The 22,529-nt window shown below is 39.7% G+C and overlaps 1 protein-coding gene across 3 annotated transcripts in view; it reads left to right on the top strand.

The window, feature by feature from the left end:
• PTPRN2 (protein tyrosine phosphatase receptor type N2) overlaps positions 1–22,529 on the top strand; it is a 632,482-nt gene that overhangs the window by 526,474 nt on the left and 83,479 nt on the right. For all 3 annotated transcript variants that reach the window (XM_088055089.1, XM_088055102.1, XM_088055094.1), the window contains 2 exons: positions 219–431; positions 20,787–20,981. In XM_088055089.1, the coding sequence (XP_087911215.1) occupies positions 219–431; positions 20,787–20,981 (408 nt within the window). The remainder of the gene's footprint in view (positions 1–218; positions 432–20,786; positions 20,982–22,529) is intronic.

Here is a 22,529-nt window from a genome sequence, read left to right on the forward strand (position 1 = left end):
GCGCATCCAGCGCCTCCGCCTCTCGGTAGTTACGGGCGAGCCGCCGGAGGGGAGGGCACGGAGCGGGGCACGGCGGCGGTCCCGTCCGTCCCCCTCTGTTCGCCTCCCTCCCCGGCCGAAAGTTAGGGCTGCCGGGTGTTCCCCCCCGACGGGATCCCCCCTCCGCGCTGCTCCGTGACCGCGCAACTCAGGCGCTGCCTCTCTCTCCTCCCCTGCAGAAAAGCAACGTCCCGCCGCTCGCGCAGCGCGGGGAAGAGGCAGAGTCCGCGAAATTCCTCCTCCTCACCCTCCTCTCCCTCGCCTGCATCGCCGGGGTCCTGGCGGCGTCGGGGGTCGCCTACTGCCTCCGCCACCGCGCCCACCACCGCCTGAAGGAGAAGCTCTCTGCCCTGGGGGCTGACGCCGGCTCCGATGCGCCCGCTGCTTACCAGGTAAGGACCGAGCTCTCCTCCTCCGGCCCTGCCCCGCTGCCCGGCAGACCCCCGGGGAGACCCTGCTCGTCTTGGGAGTCGCGGGGGTGGGTTTGTTTCCGACGCTTTCCCCCCGCCCCCGTTCCATTCATAGTCCCGAGGATTCGGTGTAGCAGCTTTTTACTACTGGCTATTAATCTTGGCTATTCTGGTAGCTGCAGTAAATTCGTGCTTAATTAGAAACATTAAAAAAAAAAAAAACGAAAAAAAAAAAAGCAGCACTCGCCATTGAAATTCTCAGAAAAATAACATTAATATCCATAATCTGTCACCCCTGCCACTATTAATAACGAAAAATCTTTAACATTTATGAGGAATGGATTGCACGGTTATCTGAAGATGTCTCTCTTTTTGAGTAATCGACTTCTTCAGGGTCTGATATGAAAAGAGCCTTTGACCCGATCTGTTGCCATCTTGTGCCATTATTCAGATAAAATGAAATCTAATGCTGATAGATGGGAGGTAAACCAGGACTGGTTCTAGGAGAACAATGATAGCAGATGTGTATCCAGTAATGCTGGAGGACTGCACTCAGCTTCTCAGAAATAAATCAGAAACCTCAAGCTTTCTCTTTCAGTTTCAAAAGTGTTGGGTGGAGAGACACTGCATCTTCCTGAAGTTTGTTTTAGATCATATGGCACTTATTTCTTGGTGTGCTGTTGGTGTGGTAGTGCATGTGTTATGGTCATATATCAGACAGCTGTGGTCTGCTATCCAAAAATATTTGGAGTGTGACCAGGAAAAAGAATCTGAGAATGTGTAAACATTGTTTCTGTAGTATCTCTGTCTGTTGTGCACCCATAGGGCCTCACTAATGGCACTTTTCTGTCAAGTTTTATTTTACTTTCTTGTCCTGCTTAGGATCAGACATTCTGGCCTTTCTGTATCCTGGAGCTGAGATAGATTCAAATTGGCAGCTGAGAATCATATGGGAATAAACTCATATTTCCTCACAAAGTTTGGGTTTGTCTGTACCTCTTAGATGTTAAAGATTTAATGTATTAAGTATATCTCCACAGGCTGGGTCTAGAGAGAATTAAGTACAGAATGATAAATATTAATGTTTCTGTAACAATTAGTGTCTTCAGGAATGGTTTTGGTTTTTACTTTAAAAAAATGTTTACTTTTAAAAAAAAAATCATTAAATTACATCTTTGTATTTAATGACTTCCAAAACAAGACAGAGTGAGAGCAAGAACATTTCCTGTAAACAAAAAAAAAGGAGTGTTCTCTGGGATAAAGTGTGAACAAAACAGCAGTTTATCAGTTTTGTTGGCCAGTGAGACTGTGGCCATAAATATTTTTGTTTGATTTTAATAGGTGACTTGCTGTTGGCTTATTTAAAGCACAGAAGCAATAGGTAGGCTTTTTTTCTTCCATTAATTGTGAATACAGGAATTCTTAATTTTTTTGAAAAGCCCTCCAGGTTCCAAAACTACACTTGAAACTGAATTTGTGATAATTAACAGGACAATCTTCCTACTGACAGCTCTAATTAATAGTATCTGTAATTAAAATCGTGCCCTTCCAGCAGGAAAATTGTTTGAATTTCTTGGAGTGACCTTTTTTGCCATTTCTCCTGGGAGTGTAGTGGTTGATATTGATTTTATAATGAGCTCGGTTTGTTTAATAAGAATCTGTAATCCAGACACTGAATGAAATGTGTGCTTCCTTTTTTCTTCACAGATTTATATATATTTTTAAATATTCATATTTAGATCCGAGAATGACATTTTCTGTTTTAAAAACAACAACAACAATGCTTTGAGGTTGCTGCTCAGTTTTTCAATTGCAAGACTGTATTAATATTCTTTGTTACTGACCTCTGGGCCTAGTCCTAACCACCTGACTTCTTAAACAGTTCCATTGGGTTTTCAGGAGAACTGTAGTCATGAGTGGGAGGAAAAACGTTTTTCCTTAAAAACAAAGGTTTCTAAGAGCTTGGCTCTCCTCCCATGGAAGTAAATGGGAATTCTGCCATTTGTTTCAATGGCAGCAGTAGGAAGCCCTAGTATAGGCAGACAAAATGCTCAGGCAGTTCTGATGCTGCTAAGTAGCATTTTATCAAAATGAATCACTGAGGCTGGGTCTGTATATAATAAACTATTCACATGGATTTGGAGAGAAATAGGATTGAGCCTATTCACTTTGTCAGAATCGCCTTATGTTGAGCTGTGTTAAATGTAATGGATATCTGGTGTGATGTGTGCTTTGGATAACATCAATTAGGTCCCAGAAAGGCATCCACTATCTTTTTCCTCATCTTCTCTTGTAGGGAAATAATGCAACCTATATTAGTATGGGGGAAGGAGAGAAGCAGACAGCTTTCAAAGCTGTACCTACTTGGTTCTCCTCTGTTATATGTTTCCCAAGTAGCCACTCAGTTAACTCAATGTTTTTTAAAAATATGGAATATTTCAGGGGCTGCTGCCACTAGGTTTAAAGCACGGTACTCGTGTTGCTGCTTACAGCTGACATGACAATTCAAATTTATTTTTTTTTATTTGAATGGGGAGAAATTGGTCGGTATAAAAGGGCCTTGTGGCCCAATATGATTCAGAGAAAACACAGAAATATCACTTTGATTCACATGCTTCTCCAAATGTCAGTGGTTTATATCTTCACATAAACAAGACTGACCTAAATTTTCAGCATTTAGCAGAAGCATTTTTCATCCTAACCCAGTTCAGCCAGGAGAGTTCATTCAGGGTTTTACTCCTTCCTTACTCATCCTGTGAACTTTGAAGAGTTTTTTCCCATGGCTATTTTTTGGGGGGGCTTGGGGGTTTTTTTCCTTCCCTTTCTGTTTTTGCAGTGAAATTCCACCTTGAGAAGGGGAAAACAGACAAACCATATTATCAGGGAAACAGCAGGTTGGCTGCTAAGTCTCCCCCAGTGCTGGAGGCGTTGCACTTGTCATGCAACATCACCCTCCCTCAGGCATGAGCACTCCTTACACTTAGCTACTAACATAAGTATTTCTTGTGTAACTGCGTGAAGAAGGGACCTGTCTTGGGCAGGACAGCCAGTACTGTATAAAAGTTGAAGCAGGCAAATTAAATCACTGCAGTGCTCCTGATAAGCTGCCAAACCTTGTTATTCAGGTGCTGGGTAAAGCAAGCAGCTGGCCCTACAAGTGTTGAAGCAGGGAAACCCTATTGAAAGACTAAGTAACAGGAGGAAGGATAGATACACAATTGCAACTTCAGTTATCTTTGAATCACTAAACGACAAAATTACAGGCTGGTTTAATTAGACAGTAGCTGAGGAGGTATTCAAAATTAATGGAAATAGTGTGGCTTGTAAAATGTTACATTTTGTACATAAAGGCGGACAGTTTTTGTGTCTCTCACAAGCACATCTCCTGTCCTTTCAAACCACACGTGTAATGATTAGATAAGTCAGTGTTAGTATTCAGGGATGACTAAAAAGAGGCTCTTGGTGCCTCCGCGGAGCCCCCGCGCATGCGTGCACCTGCACCCCTGTTTTTAATTGTTGCTGCCATTGCTTTGATCTTCTTGAAAAGCAAGTTTAGCATTCTGCAAGCCCACTCTCTGGTCCAGGAGATTAGGGCAGAAGCGTTTTAGGAATTTTCAGCAGACACTCTTTGATTTATTTCACAGCACTGAGCAGATTTTCTTCATGCACTTTGAAGACTTTAGAACATAACCCAGGGAAAAACGGGCATTCAGGCATCAGGAGCAGGCAGCAAACAGGGCCACTAAGTGCACATCTTACTTGTCACCGCTCCCATTAGCGAGCAATTTATTAATGTAATGAGTGTGTGGTAGTGACTGCTACGATTTAGGGATGCTCTGTTTGATTTGGGGTGATGTATTTGTGAGTCCAGCTGAACCCTGGCTTTTGACCCATGTGGGGAATGCTGGGGTGTGCATGTTAAATCAGCAGCATATTTTATACTTTGCACTGCAGAACTTTCCTATGAGCATGGTCTTCTGCATCACTGACACTGCTCAGCGAAACCTTGCCCATAATGGAATTAAAAGGCAAAAGTTAAAATGCTCTGAAGCTGGCTTCAGCTCGCCTTTTAATATTTTATGTCAATAACATTCTTTTTAATTTTCCTTCATCTCAGCCAAAAGAACTCCCTTTAAAAAGTGAGGAGGAAAAGACCAAACAGTTTACAATGAAGCTCTTTCTTAAACTGCCTGAAGTATTCAAGGTTACATGCAGATGTATTACATCATCAGCTGTTTTAAAAACTTGTCCAATTAACTTGATTTGGCAGGCATATAATTGTAAATTATATGTTAAATTCTACATTATTACATGTATTGTATTATGTATAAATTATATATTTCTTTGTCAAATACAGTCTTATTAATTACATGATCCTGCTGGATTCAAAGCCCCTAAGAACTTCTCCGTGCTCTTACAGATTTGATCCCGCTGGTATTTTTTATTTGAGATGTTAAGAACACACTATTTGCAACAATTACAATAAATATTTTGCTGCAAATATTTTAAAAGGCTCCAACTGAAAGAATCTGCTGGAGACAAACCCTCTACTTAACCATCATGCATGGTTTGTGTGTTTAAATACAGATAACTCATTATGTCTAATATGGCTTAATATTTTCCACTCTAGACTGAAATTCAAAAGCCAGCTTGTTATTATAATATTAGACCTTAATGGTATGGTAATAGTGTATATCAACTCCTTAGAAACTGTAATTTTGTGGACAAAGTAAAACAGGAACAGGGGGGCGCGGAGGAAAATTTTGCTGTTCTTATTCATCAAGTTCTCAGTAATATTCCAATTAACATCACACTTAGTACTAAGGAAAGCTGGTAAATTGGGGGTAATCCATATCATAAAGTATTACCTTCTGTCTTTATAAAACTTAATTTTCAAGGACCCTCATACACTTAAACACAAAGATATCACTGAGGATGAGGTTATTCAGTGCATGAGTATTTAGTAAACAAAATCAGAAGGAATACATTTTGTAAGGATTTTGGATAGATGAAAATTTTGCCTTAAGGCAGAACACTGTGAAGGGCTCGCTTGTATTCTCTTCTGGGAAAACAAAGGGCATAATGCATTTTTAATCTTTTCTTTTCCTGTGTCCTTATTTAAAGAGGCAAAAAGAAATTATCTCTTGACTATGTAAAGCTACAGGACAAACTGTAATTGTTTGTGATAAGGCATACAAGGCATAGTATATGAATTAGAAGAGTTGTTCTTGTCCATTTACATCTGCTTTTTGTGTATTATGTGAACAATTTCATCTCTCTTTGATTAGCATTTTGTCTCAGAATAAATTCTCAGGAACCTGCAGATACTTTGTACGTACAGTAGTTACATAAACCACTGTACTTGAAGGTGAGACAGTTTTCACAGTGTACAAAATATGTGTGACTACACAGAATTCACATTAGTCACACATAGCAGTTCTGGGAGAGGAGAAGCAGGGAGGAGTGTTTCAAGGTAATTAGAAGAAGAGTTTGCCTTATGTTCAAACACTTCATTGAAGTCAGACAGTGGATGGCCAAAGCAGAATGAAGCAAAACAGGATGTGTACAAATCTGGATTTAACTTTTAGTCAATTTTTTATCTGATTTGTGTTCAGAGCTAGCCACAATTCCTGTGGTGCAGTGGACCCTGTTTTTCCTTAACCTTGCTTCCTGTGGTAGCCGTAAAATTTAGTTAAATGGTAGCAGTGTTTAAAATAGCATTACAAAATACTGTATGAATTTATAAATCAGCAGAAATTTATCAAACTTGCTTGGACAATAAATCAGGATACAAATAAATAGGGGTGTATTTGCTAACACAGCATTTAAAATCAACTTCAAAATACTGCTCAATGAGAAATGCCCATTTAAGGGCTGGAGCTTGATGGCAGAGATTTCAGAGGGCTCTTCTGGAAGTCTTTATTTGAGCTTGTGGTGTGTGTCTCAATGAGCAGGGCTCTCCTGTCATCTCCTGTCCCTGCTCTTCCCCTCTGCTCCAGCACACACAGCCCAGCTGAGGGGCAGCCCTGGGGGAGCCACAGGCCATAGGAAAGGGACTTACTGGGCTTGGTACTGATGGCTCTCCCCCAGCCTTTTCCCATCTACATTAATAACTTCTGTGAATTGCTCAGTGCTGGAGAAATGGACTAGCCCTTACTAAAGAACGTTTCACCTTCACAGCCCAGACCCTGGGCTGCTGCAGCAGTGGCAATGCTGCAGCACCTAGGAGTAAAATACTCCTTACATTAGAGTGGGCAGGTGAGAGAAAACCTTTCTGCAGGCGTGGAAGGAAAACGAACATATAGCAAGTCCTGGAGTGCTTGGATGAGAAGATGCCATGCAGGTCTATATTTTCATTAAAAGACTATTTTTTTTCAAGTAGTTGTCCATTTTTCTGGGTAGGACTAGTTCAAAGTGGCAGAGTGATTGTGCTGGTTTTGCTGACCCTGTCCTCTTAGTCAACTTTGTTTATTTTTCAAAAGTATGATGTTTGAGCTTGGTGTTTAGTGAAACAAGGACAAACATGCCCCAAGCATCCCACAGTATAATTTCTGTGTATCTAGGATGTAAGAAAATGCTAAGTAAAAATAGTAGGAGGTGAAATTAATTTAGTGACTCATTTTTAATTACTGGGAAATCCAGAGTCCTTACCCAAACAGGCATTTCTTAGAAAATGTGCTGGAGGTGCTCTGGACTCACAGGCTGCATCTTGCCTGGTAAATTAAACTGGTAAATATTTCGAATGGTCCTGGCACTATTTCAGGTCGGGCCACCCAACTTTCTCCAGTTTCTTAGCAGAATAAGCACAAACAAAGAAAAATAAATAAATTTATTCAACAGGCAGTTTATATTAATAATTTGGCTGTAGCCACCTGGTTTTAGAGGGTGAGAAATCTTGTTGCTTTATCTGCCCTAACTCCCTGTCCTGGACCACCAAGGTCCAGGCTCCTGCTCCCGAGGGCCTGGCTCCTGAGCATTCTGCTCCTGCTTCAGAGCTCCTTTCACCCATCCCTGTAGTGCCACAGGCTGTTTGCCAGCTGAGCGTGGGCTGGTTCTGGATAAGTACAATGGATTGTCTCCCCCTGGTAAATTGATTATGTCCCAGTGCCTGTACATTATAAAGAAGCCAAAGATAACCACAGCCTTGCCTAATGGGCTGGAGAGTATTTGATTTGCAGTCCCAGGCTGTACATCATCTCAAGTGTCCCAGTCTCTTTCTGGAATAACTATACTGTCTTCATTGGCTTTTTTTTTTCCACCCCTGTGTAATGTAGAGGATAATCAGACCTGTCTTTCCTACACACTTCCACCCTTTTTTCAGTTTTAGGATTTTCCTTTTTCTTTTGCAGTAGCTCTGTTATCATGTTTCAGATTTGACACATTTTTCTATTGTATATTCTCTGAATGCTCAGCAGCTAACACTGCAATCTGGCTTGCTGATCCTTTCATATTCCTCTAGAGTGCTGCACTAGAAGAAAAAAATATTAAGTTTTTAACTGGAAAGTTTTGGGATCTTTTTTGCAGGATAAATCTTATACCAGGGCCTCTGAAGGGGAGTAGAAATAATTTTGTGTACATAAAGAACTGTGGTAGATGATGTTTGTCAGTTCTTGTAGGACCATGTTGCCTGTGAGCAGGAACAGGTTGCAGTTTATTCTCTGAAGCCTGTAAGGTATATAAAAGCGTTCTTCCTACTGCTTTCTTCTTGGTACATCTGTTCCTCCTGCACACCAGTCTCACAGGGTGGGCAGTGGAAGAGGAATGGGGAATGTGTCACTTCCTTTCTCCTCTGCACGTGCAGGGAGGCTGTGCTGTGCTCGGCCAGGTGGGCAGAGCAGGTCTGTGTCCTGCCCAAAACAGCAACATCTTACCTCCAAGGGTCCTTGTCCCTCCTGCACTGTGTGCTTGTGCTTCACCTCTGGGAAGGGTTTGAGGCTGACCACAGCCACCTGAGGTTTTACCCTGGCGAGCCCATATGGGCTTGGCTGCTTTCTGGGACACATGAACAAAAGTGAGTCTCAAATCCTCGACTTTCCTCTCCCTGTAGTCCTGTAAAGACTCTTGTAGGGAAGTTGCCAAGTAGGATATTCAGAGCAGACTGATAGTTTTGCTTGTTCTATTGTGATATAAGCTATAAGACAAGTTTGGGTTGAGCAGGCTGGAGCTTTCCTGGGGCCATTGCTGCTCCAGTCTTCTTAAGGGCACAAGTGAGAGGTGTCATCCCAAACAGCCTCATGAGTGTGTGTGACATGTGAGGGCAAGGAGATGCATGCGAGGCCTGTGTGCTGAGCTGCAACAACTCAGACATTGAGGGTGTGATTTGTGTTGGCTGGACAAGAGGCCCAGTTTCATTTCTCTCAACAGAATAAAAGCTTTTGCTCCAGGGATGGGGGCCTTCTATCCAAGATATTTTCTTTCTTTTTAATTTCATGCACAACAGAGATCTAAATTCTTTCTAGCAGTTTAAAGAACTGTAAAAGATAATCTGAGTGATTTAATGCACACCAGCAAGGCATGATAAAGGACTGAGTTCACCTGACTTCTTTGTTCTGTGTTTTTTTCTGTTATGTGTTCTAGGGTCTAATAGCATCAGTGTCTGTCCCTGGACCTGAATTCAATTGGGGCATTACTGCAGCTCTTCCCATTCCAGTTCAGGCTCTGTTTTCATCACTTGTATTCTCAGCAAACAACCAAACCAAGACTGAAGAAGGGAGACTATAAAAGGATGTTCCTAAAACTTAAATCCTTCAAAGAAACAAAATTAATTTGGAGGGTTAGAGAGAATAGCTATTGAATAGGAGAAAATCAAATTTAGTGTAAGTGGCTTATCCAGATGAGAAAATCCATGAGGTTTTCTCTAGCTTTGTTGACCCGTTTCTGTACTTTTTGCTAAAGACAAATGAGTGGTGTTTTATTGATGGTTGTTTGGGATGACTGCATCCTGAACAAGCACAGACTTTGACCAGGGCAATAGGTTTTTTTAAATTTTTAATCTTTCATATTGATAAAACCCTGTTGAATTTCAGTGCAGTTTCTATTTTTGTTTTCCTCTCTAGCTGACATAGTTGCAGGCTTCTTGATGATTCCAGGTTTTTCCTTTTACATAGGACGGCTGTTGTTTTGCAGAACCACGTTCTGGCAGCCTCTCAAGAGATCTCAAAAACGGCTGATCTTGCTCTCCAAAGTGAGAACAGCTCAACATTATCCTGATAAAACTCACTTTTGGTACTGGGATTACATGCTTAGCTTGGCTGATTAAAATCACTCTTTTTCCCCTCGTCAAGTGCTGCCTTGACCTGGGGGGCCATGTGCACTCCATGCAGGTTGGAAGCCCTGTCCTTGGTCATACTGACAGCAGCAGAAGTGCCTGGTTTGATGTGGGCTGCACTAGAGCCCCAAGGACCAACACCACTCATTTATTTTCCGCTACTGCTGGTCTCAACATCCCCCTGGTCTTCAGAAGTGTATTGGGGAGAGCATTCACATGTTGGAAACATACTGATCTTTCCCGCTAACTACTAAGAAAAGAACAAGGGAAAGATGCAAAGGTAAAATTCACTATGTTGGTGCCTTTCTGACAGTGTGGGGAAAAGAAACTTGGATTACCTTTTTTCAGCTTCTCAACTGGAGTTCATTCTGGGAGAGAAAAATGCCTTGAGTGGAGTGAAATGGTGTGATTTGCTGGAAGAGGTTTTGCTGCAGTGGCTCACAGCACAAGGTGCCAGTGGCTGGCTATTTACATCAGATAGCAGGAGAAATGTGATGGAGCTGAATGTATTTTTGGGAGCAAAACAATGTACACATAGAAATTTATCTTATATAGGGAAATTATGTCATACATCTCCCTCTGTACTGTATAATAACATGGGAATTTGAGCATGTAAATTCTGTTTATTATCACCCTCAAGAACAAAATAAAGAGCTGTAGTTCCTAATTAACCTCACTGGAAAGCACTTGGGTGTGAACCTAAAACATACATAAAGGTTGCCTAGCAAGCTGTTCCAAATTTCAGCTTCTTTTTGGAGGTCTGGGTCAACCCAATTGCTCTGCAGGCATTGTTAACTAAGAATTTTGTTTGCTTCTTTGAGGGCTTTAGAAGTTAATTAAGTATAAATCAATGCTCAAGGCTTCTGTGAGTGCTGGTCACTCCATTGCTAAAGGGACAACACAGAAATGGAGGGAGCAAGGAAAATGTGGCAAGAATGATTAAGAGCATGGAAAATTCATATGAAGAGAGATTGAAAAGAGAGACATTTCTTCTAAAACAGTAACAAGTAGTAGTATAGAAAAGAAGAAAAAGAGGTACATAAAATGAGAAACTGAAGAAAGAGTAAAACTTTGGCCAAGCACCAGGACAAAGATTTTCAGTTATATTAAATATGTAAAATAAAAGACTAATAGAAGAGAATACAACTGCAACAAGCAACGCTTCCTGCAAAATGTTGTTGATGCACAAGTTGTTAACCGGAATCTCAAAAACTAAAGGAGCTACATGAGGAAAAAATATTCTGTGATAAAACAGCTAATAATGTTTCAGCAGATACCTGCAGCTTCATGCCCCAGGTCTTAATCTAAATATGAAGTGGGACCATTTAAGAAATAGGCCTACTTTGAACTTGTCCTGTGCTGTTCTCATGGTGCATCTTGCAGACAGACTGGTGCTTGGTAGAGAGGTCCAAGGCAGAGTAGTGACCCCCTGTGCTTGTATGGGTTGGGAAAAGAAAATGCAGGAAGCTGCGTAATGGCCAGGGAAGTCCTGTGTTTTGAATGCAGACACACACATTTACCCCTTGCTGCTGCTGCAGGGTATTTAGTGGAACTGGTGCCATGGGACAGGTCAGGGAGAGCAGAGAGGGCTGCAGCTCTCTTCTGGCCAGGCACTCTCAGGGCACAACCCTGATCCAGCTGAGAGCACAGCTGTACAGAGAGACATGAGAGAGCTCAAGAGAAATTGTGCATTTTTGCTGTTGTTGCTGTCTTCTTCAAATATGATATCTCTCTGTATCTCTGACCACCAGTACCAAGTATTAAATCCCCGTTAGTTTTTCCAGTATCTCCAATGACACCAATACAGTGAAAGTGTAGAAATATTTACCATTTTTTAATCCTTGAAGGCTTTTGTGGTGTGATAGAAAGAACATCTGTACTCAGAGACACGAGGAAACTCATACATATTATTTTTTTCCATCATTTAGTCGGGTTTCTCTGTATTACCAAAGATTTGGCTCTTAATAACCTATTGTGACTTAGCAGCTTTGTTCTTTATAGATCCTTTTTTAACACTTTTGCACTAAATTTGCATTTGTTCTTCCTAGCAGAGCTGAAGAGGAGTTTATTTTTTTTTTTTTTCAGTGGAGAATGGGTAAAAAGCAGTGAGTTTAGTTTTCAGATCAGGAGGGGGTAATGACTGGCAATTTTGACTGTCATGATTGATGATGTTATAAAAAAAAGTTTGTCACTGATGGCCATCTTTAGTAAATACTTCCTTTATCCTTGCATCACCTCTGGTGTATAGCTGCCTTTTGTGGAGAAAAAAAGAAAGTATTTGAGGTTTTTAGGACTTCTCCCATTTCTCTGACTGCTTTTAGAAACTCTGTTACCATTAGTGCAGTTACACAGACTTAGGGAGAAGCAATACTAATCTTTACAGTGGGATAAAATAACATTTTTAGACATAAACTAGTGGCTATTTTGTTTCTCTCCAGGCTGGAAGTGCACGCTGAGTCCTGCTGGCTGCTGGGAATTCTTATTTCTTGCAGAAATGATCTCCAGTTTTCAGTCCTGCAGGGCAATAAAATAGTGGACTACACAGCCTTAATGTATAGCTTTCCTGAGAAACTACAGCTGTCTTGGGACTGCATTTTTTTCCTACTTTGGGCCCCAGGCAACTATAAATGCTGGGAGTGAAAAAGGAAACATTTGTGGCAGTTATCTTTAAGAGCACTGGCTGGAAGCTGGTCAGGCTTTGGGTTGGTTAGACAAAGTCAAAATACACCATGTGGTTCTGCAGGGCCTTTCAGGTTAATTCAATTGTTGCTATGGTTTATTTGTAACCCATACTGTGCTGTGTGGCTCTCGCTGTGCCAGTGGTGAATCTTCTGTGCCAGTTCATATTAAGGAGCAGCTGTGCCCTCATCAGCATGTATTAGACTTAGTTAAGAGGAGCGAAACATGGCAAAGGTGAAGTTTGTTTTACATGTTATTTTTTTATCTCCCTGGTTACTCCTTTAAGAAATCTTTCCTCTTCCAGCTTCACACTTGCCATATACTCATATACTTGTAAAACATTACATGCAGGCACAGCAGAAATGTGGAAATGCACTTTAGAAACCGGCATTGGTTGAAACCATTTTTTATTTTTTTTTTTTTTATTTTTGCATGGCAGGTAGGTCAATCTGATATACCATCACTACCAGAATTGCACTTGTCTGAACTGCAAGGCCAGTAAAACTCTGACATTGTCAGGAACAACCTGAGAAAAAAAAATTGGGTGTTTTTACACCAGTGGATCTCAGGTGACTTCAGGTACACAGTTTGCAGATGTATCCTATTTGAAACAGACACTGATTTCCTTGGAGTCATCCAGGTAGTGCCTTTAAATTCTTAGGGAAGCCAGCATGTTATCATCATGCAGGGAAGATACTCTTTCAAATCAGTCTAAAGAATTGTGACCTTTCTTTGTGTACCTCTTGTTTGTGAAGACCAGGGTGCTGCAGTCCTGTTTAGTCCAGAATCTGTTTCACAAAACTTTTAGAAATAAAGGCTCTAAACTGCCGTACTAATGCAGTTCCAGTCAATGGACTTTTGTATTTTTGTATGGGAAAACATTCCCCAGCTGAATAACCTAAACATGGTCTTCAAATATCACTGACCCTCTGGAAAGCAAACTGTTATTCCCAGCAATAATCCATGCTTTCCTGGCATGGATTGGAGGGCAATATTATCATTATTTCAGAGAAATATCATTAGACCTATGCTGTCATGTCTTCCTTGGCAATGTGAGCCATGTAGGAGATACCTGCTTCCTTCAGGAGCTTCTGGACTATTCAGGTTGCTTCATCATTGATGAGAGGTTGCTGAAATAATTAAATTAAAAATACTTCCTCAAGCTTTATTGCATAGACAGCACCTTTGGTTCTGTGCAAGCAAGAAATTTTCCTGTCTGCTGGACACCTGGAGATGTGTACAAGACCATGATGGCTTTTAATTTGATTTGGTAGGAGAAGACTGTGCAAATGTTTGAATTTAAAGAGAGGGAATAAAACAAAGAAATTAAAGAAATTTAAGGAAAAAAGGAAAGTAATTTTCCATTTAAAGTTAGCCATGTTTCCTTTGTCTTTCCGTTTCTGCATGGCCTTGGCGTTCTTTGTATACATAATTACATAATTCTGAGTCATCACTAGGAAACATACACAATGCAAAAATAATTGAAATTTTAAATTTCACAGGCCTCAATCAAAATTGAGTTCTTGTTAGAAGAACGATTCTCAAGCCTGTGTTTGGCTGTGATGCTTTCAAAAAGAAACAGCATCCCTGGGTTTTAGATCATTTAAAAATCAAGCAAAGCAACCCCACACCCCTTCTCAAGGTTCAGAGTTATATTCAGATATTCAGAGTGTGGTACAGGGGGCAGATAGTGAACTGAACTGGACACATGAAGGCTGCATTGACAATCAAAGAAATATATTTTACTTTCTTCTTTTTCTTTCTTTTTTTATTTCTGTTCCTCCCAAGATCTATCACATACAAGTCTAGATAAAAACGAATTGTCCAGAGTATGGATGTGTAATGACACGTTTGATGCTGTGTCTTTCAAAATATTACTCTCAAACATTTTTCCAATATATCCCTTTATCCCTTTTCTGAAGGGACACAGATATCAGATATAGTTGCCTTTTCTGACAAGAATAGAAAATATAAATGTAAATATTCCACGTATGTAAACAGCTCTTTTATTCCTGGACAAAAAGTATGCTAAAATTAAGCTAAAGCTTGAAAGTATATTTCAATAACTCAAAAATAAATGGTAATAAAGCTGTAATTATCCCCAAAGCTACAAATACAGTAAATAAGTTAAAGTTAAATTTGTAGCACCTGCAAGCTTATCAAGTATGCAAAAGCAAAACAAAGGCAGCTAAATGACTTTAGCTTCACCCTGTAGTAACACTAAGCAAATTTAGTTAGAGAATAATGATGTTTATAGTTGTAGATTCATTTGTTTTAAAAAAAGAGCTTATCTTATTTTTTCCTTTTTTAAATCTCATTGTCTTATGACTGCATCCATCCCAGAACAGTGAAATCCAGGCTGTACGTGCAGACCTCTGCTCATCCTGTGAAAGATACCTCCTGAAAAGGAGAATGAGACTACTGTAAAATTAAATGTATTAAAGCTGAGGAAAAAAAAAAAAAAAAGCATTTTAAAGGTCTTATTCCTCCAAACCTAGCATATAGATTATATATATTCTTAATCTTCATTATAAATTTTGTTAAAAGGTGTAGTCTTGAATCATTTAGAATTAAGTGTCAGCATTTTAATTTAAAATTTCTGCTAAATATGTTCATTTCACATATAAAATTAACACAGTGTCTTTGTGATCATGCCTGCTTAGGCAGATTTGTTTCTTGATTGATAGAATATTAGGCAGGTCAGGTTGGAAGGGCTTGGTGTACACTCAGCTATCACTTTTAATAAACAGTAATTTCTTTGTTTAGTGTCTCTGCATTTTCTTAATAGTTATCCATGAAAAGCTTTATTCTCTCTTATATTTTGCTAAATCTAGAATAATTGTGCCACACTTGTTTCTGGACTAACTCAAATGATTTCCATTTTAATTTGCTTAACAAAAAATTTTTTAAAGCATGGAAATGTTAGTCCTATTTCCTGGACTTAATTTTTGGTTTTGTGTAAATTTTGTCATCAGTTACAAAATAGATTATTTTCATTTATATATAATAATGAAATTATATTTCTTTTTCTAAATAAACTGAAAAGTTGACATTTCCCTCACATCCCAGATCTCCTGTTGGTCAGATCTGAGGTGACAGTGGCTGGGGAAGAAGAGCAGTGTTTTAGACATGAAGCTATTTTCATTTGCTGTGGACTGAACATTTATCATACATCTGGTACCAGCTAGAAGAGGATGATTCATGTGCTGTGGTCACTGGCTGGACTTGGAATACCTGAAGGTATTGCTTAGAGAATGTGCATTATGTATTTGAACATCCTCTCTGGAGGCAGCTTTGAGGTAGAATGGCTTGTCTTTTAATTTTTACAAAGCTGAGGTGAATGTTGGCCATGTCTTAACTGGGATGCTCCAGTCAGCTCTCCTGCCTGTACTGTGTCACCCTGAGGTTCTCAAATTCCATTTTTGCAAATAAAGCAAGGGAAAAGATTCAGTATTGCCTATTATCCTCAATTATATCTGGTTTCAGTTCTTCACTTATCTACACCCATAATCTTTACCAGGGCATATACACATATTCCTTTCTAAAACCAAACGTTTCAGTAAACTGTGTGGCTTCGATGGATTTTCCAGTTTCCTTAAGTGGATTTTCCAGTAGATGACAGATAAAAATTTCTCTGAGTTCTCTTTTGCTGTCTTGCCCTTCTGTGACACAAAGCCATGTGGCAGAGGATGCAGCTCCTGTCACTGGCTGGTGATGTGGCCTAACACTCCTGCTGGTAAGCAAGTCACATCTCCAGACCAGCCTGGACAGGAATCTGTGGGCTCCATTTCTGAGCAGACTTGATGCCTCCTTGTTTGAGAGGAGAGTTTCTTACCTCTTCAGGTTCAGAGACCCACCTAACAAAACATGGTGGCCATACCAGCTCCCAGTTTTGTCCAGGAGGTGCAACAAAGTCTCTTAATGCCCTTCTTTAAATGTGGATAAGCTACATTTATGCTGCAGAGTGGTTCATTCACAAGTGGAATGTATGAATTCAAAAATCTGTTTGTTGTACCCGAGGAAATAGTTGCACTTCATGCTTCTCCCTGTCCCTGTGTGGACAGCCAAGTATTAGGGACATTTTAGAACCTCATTGTGAAGAGGACTGGGGGGGTTCCAAGAATACTGTTTATGGTTTGTTTAAGGTTATCAGTTGTGTTTCAAATAAAAACCTCACTGCAGATGATCATGGTGCAGTGCTTTGAACTCATTTAACTCAACATTATTTACAGAATATTTGTCTTGGTTATGGCAGTTTTTGTCATACGGCGATATTACTTCTCCATTATATACTGCATGTGACCACCATATAAGTTTGATAATAAATGTTGGGAAATAAAAACCAGAGTAAGTGCCTCAGTATGATAGCAATTCCCATGTGATGGGAAATAATGTCATAAACTTCAAATTACCTTTTAAATAAATGTTTATGTCCAACCCATCCATTAGATCATAGCCTGAAGGTCAGGAGGATCGTTTCTTCATCTTTCACTGTATGCATTATGGTTGCTTTTTTAGGTGTAAATGATGTTTTTAAATGAAGAATGGCACTTGAACTATACACAAACAATGGCTAGACATTACTGAGTCGCAGCGTGGCAGAAATAGCCTCAGCCACTCTGCTAAATATAGAAATGCAGCAGTAAATTGAATTCATTCTTAGAAAATATTTTTAATGGCTGAGACAATACAGAAATACAGTTCATATCATTCTCACAGTTTGAAGCTTTGACATTTTAGTCAAGTTTGAATTCTAGTTGTGGTTTGGTAAATGGCTGATTTGCAAAATGCTTGTGAGAGTGAAGATTTTGGAGAGGAAGGCAGAGCATACCTGAGCATGCAGGTAACAGATATTTATGACAGTCTGAACCATCTAGGGCTTAGTGCATTTGGGAAGAGATGCCAGCTCAGTAGGTGCCATGGGATGGTGTGAAACACCCCACTCTGAGACTCCCCTATTCCCAATGCCTTTCATAGGAATGGAACATTAATGACTCATCTCAAGGCCAAATTCCTCATAAAGACATTTCCCTGCTTCGAGCTGGACGTCCCTTATCTGTATGTCCTGGAGGAACCCATATGGCTCCCCAAAATGCCCCATGCTTCAAAGCTTTTATATGTGGTGGCCTTGAATATGTTATCCCTTCAGTGCCAGGCTAGAAACCCAAGTGGGAGCTGCAGTGGTTGGGCTACAGAGAGGTGGCTCTGGAGAAGCAGAAGCTGTAGCTGTCCTGAGGTGGCTGATGTGTGTGGGAGGGGATGGAACAGGTTCCTCAGCTGGGGCTGGGCTGGCTGGAAGAGGGGGAAGGAAGAGCTGTTGAGGGCTGTCAGACTGATCTGGAAATAAATTAAAACCAAAAGCTTCTGTTTACAGGCAGGGGAAGACCCATTGTCATGGAGATTTAAAACCCCAATCAAGAAATTTAGTGGTGTTTTTGCTTTAGCTATGATTTGACCTTCCTGTTTACATTAAACATTTTTTACGGCAGAGTGCAGTGACATGGTTGCTTTGTTTGAGGTATTTGACAGCTACAGCAGTTCTGGGAATAATTGTTTTGGTTCTATATATGTCAGGAAAGAAATATTTTAATATTTGAAATCAGGTACATTTTTTAAAAAAATATTTTAATTCATTATGATTCTCAACTTCACCTTCTTCCACAAGGACCATGAACATGTTAAACTTATTGTTAAAGCAACATTTCTTAGTAATGTATTAAATACTTTATATCCAAAAAGATCTTTTTGGTTAGAGGTTAATCTGTTCCAGAACCAGTTGTCTATAATATTGTTTCCTTTGTCATTATAATTCATGCAAAAATGGTACATTAATTTCTTAGAGATCACTTGATCTCAATTCTTTTTTGTTAGCAGAGGTCTATAATCCTTTCCACAGCAACCACTTGTAAAAGCAGAGGATTATGACTTGAGGCAGGATATGAACAGCAGGAACAGATCAACTTAAAAACAAAGATCCTGTTTGAGTACAAATGCTATTGTTAGCACAGAGTTGGGGTGAGTCAAGTGGCAGGATGTCTATTAGAATGTAATAAATCCATATCAATGCCACATGGCATGCTAGCCAGAAGCCACATCCTTCTAGCAGTTATGTGATAGACCTCTTATTTTTATACCTTTACTTATTATACTTTTGCTTAGTCCAATAAACCATTCCCAGAGGGAATGTCTGATATCTAAACATCTGAGCAGCTTTTCAGTTTTCTGTGGATTTATTTTTCTGTCTAAAAAGTTTCCGCTCTGTTTTACTTTTCCCAAAATCTGCTAAAAGCAGGGATTTGAAATGACACTACTGCAAGGTTATTCTGAGGCTAGTAATAGTCACTGTGGACTATTGCTATCTTTTCTTATGAAGTGTGTGATCCTCCAGAGAAGAAAAAAAGCTTTTTTTTTTTGTTCCTATATTTAAAAATAAGAGATTCAATGACATCTTTTCCTTTATTAAAAAGTCTTGTGTTTAATACTGATAGTTTAACTGACCTATCTAACACTGATATCTGTGACTCAATTCAATGTATTTTTGAAGTTTAATTTATTTTTCTAATATTTTTCATGTTAAAGTTAGTAGGAAGTTACAAAGGTACCAAGTGACAGAATACATACTACTCGTGTGGAAAACTCCTACCTTTGATAGAAATTAGAAAAACTCTTTCATGGCCTAGACAAAATTAATAAAGATACAAAAATGCAGTGATGGAGTAGCAGTTTCACACGAGACAGTCTTCTATGCAGTTATTCCAACTACTGACACCATGTAGTAATCTCTGCTTCCCAAGCTTCTGTTAACTGAATTTTTGTAACAGAACTGAAATACAGCATTTATAAATGATATTAATTTGATCTCAGTATATCTAAATTCATGTGTGCATACATACACACACACATGCTGTATTAAACACCATCAAATAGTAAGAGTCCACGTAAGGATCTCTAATGACAAGACAGAAGTTTTGGGAGAAAAGAGTATTTGAAGGGCCTGTAATCACTGTCACGGGGTGACAACAGGAGACTCAATATGGTGGTTTCAGGGAGTTTGTTTGAATGCTTGCTGATGCATGGATTAGGATCCCCCTTCGGTGTCCTAAAGTTAGCAAGGTTAAAAAAACCCCAGACATAATCTTAAGTTATATTTCGAACTCCTGTCTGAAAAGATTTTATTGCAGTTCATGAATAATGGTTTTCAGATCATCCTACTGATGGCCACTTGGGCTGCAACTAAATTGTCAATGAATAAGAATACAGAAGCTATGGCATTCCAATGGTATGAATTTTTCAGCCTGTATTATTTTGTTAGCCTGAGGCAAGAGATTGTGCTCTTAGTACTCGCCTGTGCAGAATGAGTAATCTGAGACAAATGTGTACCCACACTGCGTGTGCAATGTGGCCACATCCTACAGACCTACAGGCCAGTGTTGCTGTGTGGCACAGGCAGCCAAGGACCTCTCATGGACAATAGTCATATGTTAAAAAAATCATCATTTTATTACAATGTCTGTGATCTCACCACCACAGCTGATTCTAACAGCATTACAACATGACAGTGTAACTGTGGGTGTGCTCATCCTGTTAGAAACAGAATTTTATACTATCAGAAGTTGGTTTTACCAGCAGGATTTTCTGTTACCTAACCAGAATTCTGTATATTTGCATGAATTCTATGCATGAGAGCAACTGAAAATACGTATTCCCAGTGCTATCTATTTTGGTGTTTCAACATGACTTGCATTAGTGTGTGTGATAGCTTGAATTTTCTTTCTTCGCCAAAGCTGCTTAAACAATACAATGACAGATTTCTGCTTTTATTCTTCGTTAATGTCATTCTTCATCCTCTCTGCCCCACATCAGGGAGGAAGTGTTGCGAGTTTGCTATTTTAATGAAGAGAAATGAGGCATCTATCAACTAGGATTTACACTGGAGAGCACATCAATTCAGTTGCCTTGAGCTTGCTGAGTTTGCATATCCAGGGCCAAGCAGTGCTCTCAATTACTCCTGTGCAATGCCATTAATTTCAGGAGGTTGTGTGGTTCAAAAGTGGCTTTGCAGAATGTGGGGCGGTATTAGGGAGAGAAAAAATAATACATCTGTTAGAGGAGTCAAGCTCCAAAATAAGATTTTTGGTTATCTGTATGGAGACGTGCGCGCAGTCATAATTGCACCTTTGAAAGGTTAGGGTAGTCATCGTGTAGTAATTTCATTGAGCATCCCTTTGTAGCTGTGCTTAACAGAACAGACAGCCGCCCAAAAATTACTGCAGTGAGGGGGAAAACACTTCCAGCCCTGGAAACATATTGTAAATCACATGTCTTTAGTAGACTCTATCCTGTAATTACTCTTAACCGTAGGTTGTTTCCTCCTCTCTCTGTTGCTCTAGGAGCTATGCCGGCAGCGCATGGCAGTGAAAACCTCTGATCGCCCCGAGCCCCTGCACTCGTCTCGAATCAACAGCGTTTCCTCTCAGTTCAGCGATGGGCCCATCCCCAGCCCCTCAGCCCGGAGCAGCACCTCGTCCTGGTGTGAGGAGCCGGTCCAGTCCAACATGGACATCTCCACCGGTCACATGATCCTGGTAAGGCACCTTCGTCTTCGTGGCACCAGAAACTGCGACAGAATTTTAGGCACCTGCTCAGCTTTTGGAAAGAGGTAGCTCTAAAAGACAGGGAAGAATACTTCTCACAGGTGGAAAATATTCGTGAGCTTCATTAGTAATCTTAACTTTGTATAATTAAAACTAAAGACATTTTTATTTCCATTTATTTTTCATTATATCTTTGTTTTTCTTCTCTTGGGAACATTATTTTATCTTGGACATATGAATTGTTTGCATGCTTGCTTTTAAGAAAAAAATCCTTGTGGTGTCTTCTTGTCCTATTAATTTATGTTTAATTTATTAAATTAATTAATTACTTAATATTTAATAATAATTTAATAGGCTAAATAAATTAATTATTTATTAATTTATGTTCTTGGACAGCTGAAGAAATCTGCCAAATTTCTGATCAGCTCACTACTTTTTTTCATGTGTCTCCAACATGTGGAGAGCTGAGAAGGCAACAGAAGATTAGTGATATAGAGCAATTTGTTTCTGTCACCCTTAAAAAAAAAAAGAGATCTGAATTTTCAGCCTTGCCTGGATGTTTTTTTTTGTCCTTGGTTGAATTTCTTCCAAGCTGTATTTCTCATGTTTGAAATGATCCAAATATATTCTATTGATGGAGTCTATGCTGGAAATCTTGGCTTACTTCCAAGCACAGCTTGAGGCCAGTATCAGAAGATGGACACATGAAGAGTTTCATGTGTAAAAAGTCAGAGTCCAGTGGTTGGGACTGGTGGAGTTTGTTTCTGTCCTGTTGGAGAGCTGTAGAGTAATCCTCTAATTTTTGTGCTTTATTTTCATCTTTTTTTAAATATTTACTTTCTCCCAGGAGTGCATTGACATTAGCTGAGTAGAAGTTAGGTGGTGGTGAAGAACTTGACCAAAAGTTGGGTTATTTTGCTTTATATATTTGACTTCTGCTTTTACCTGAAGTAAGCATCCTTTCAAATTGATAGTTTGCCATGCTTTTGGGAACTTCTCTCCATCATGTCATACTTTTGGGTTATAATTTTTAAACTTCTTTATTTTTCTGGGCTTATATTTGAAAGTACTGCCTTCTGAGGTATTTTTCAAGTTCTTACAAGCCAGCCTTACATAACGGAGAAAGAAATGAAGGCAAGCAAAACCCAAAAAACTAATTTGACCTCAGCCAGGTTACTGACCTACTTCAGCCTTGATCAGGTCAGCTGTAAAACTGAGCAAAAGCAGAGCAGGATTTTAAACCAGGTACTTCCTCAGAGTATCTCATCCCGTGTAAATACATCTCTGCCATCCCCCTCCCAAAAGTAATTAATTAATTAATTAATATGTTAATATCTGGTAGACAAGTGCAGTTTGGAAGAGTTGTTCCCATGACAGAAAACCATTTATTACAGTTTTGACTGTTCCACTTTTGCCTAAATATAATTAAAATTAACTCAATTTCCTTTAGTAGTTAAGTAAAATACTTGGGGGCTGGGGAGGAGGATGGGGAACCCCAAACATTTCCAGTTGCCCAACCTCAAAATACAAATTCTGAGG

Source organism: Pseudopodoces humilis, chromosome 1 (assembly GCF_049639895.1).
Source record: "Pseudopodoces humilis isolate 2021_Gansu_Grassland_sample_001 chromosome 1, ASM4963989v1, whole genome shotgun sequence".
Taxonomy (NCBI): Eukaryota; Metazoa; Chordata; class Aves; order Passeriformes; family Paridae; genus Pseudopodoces; species Pseudopodoces humilis.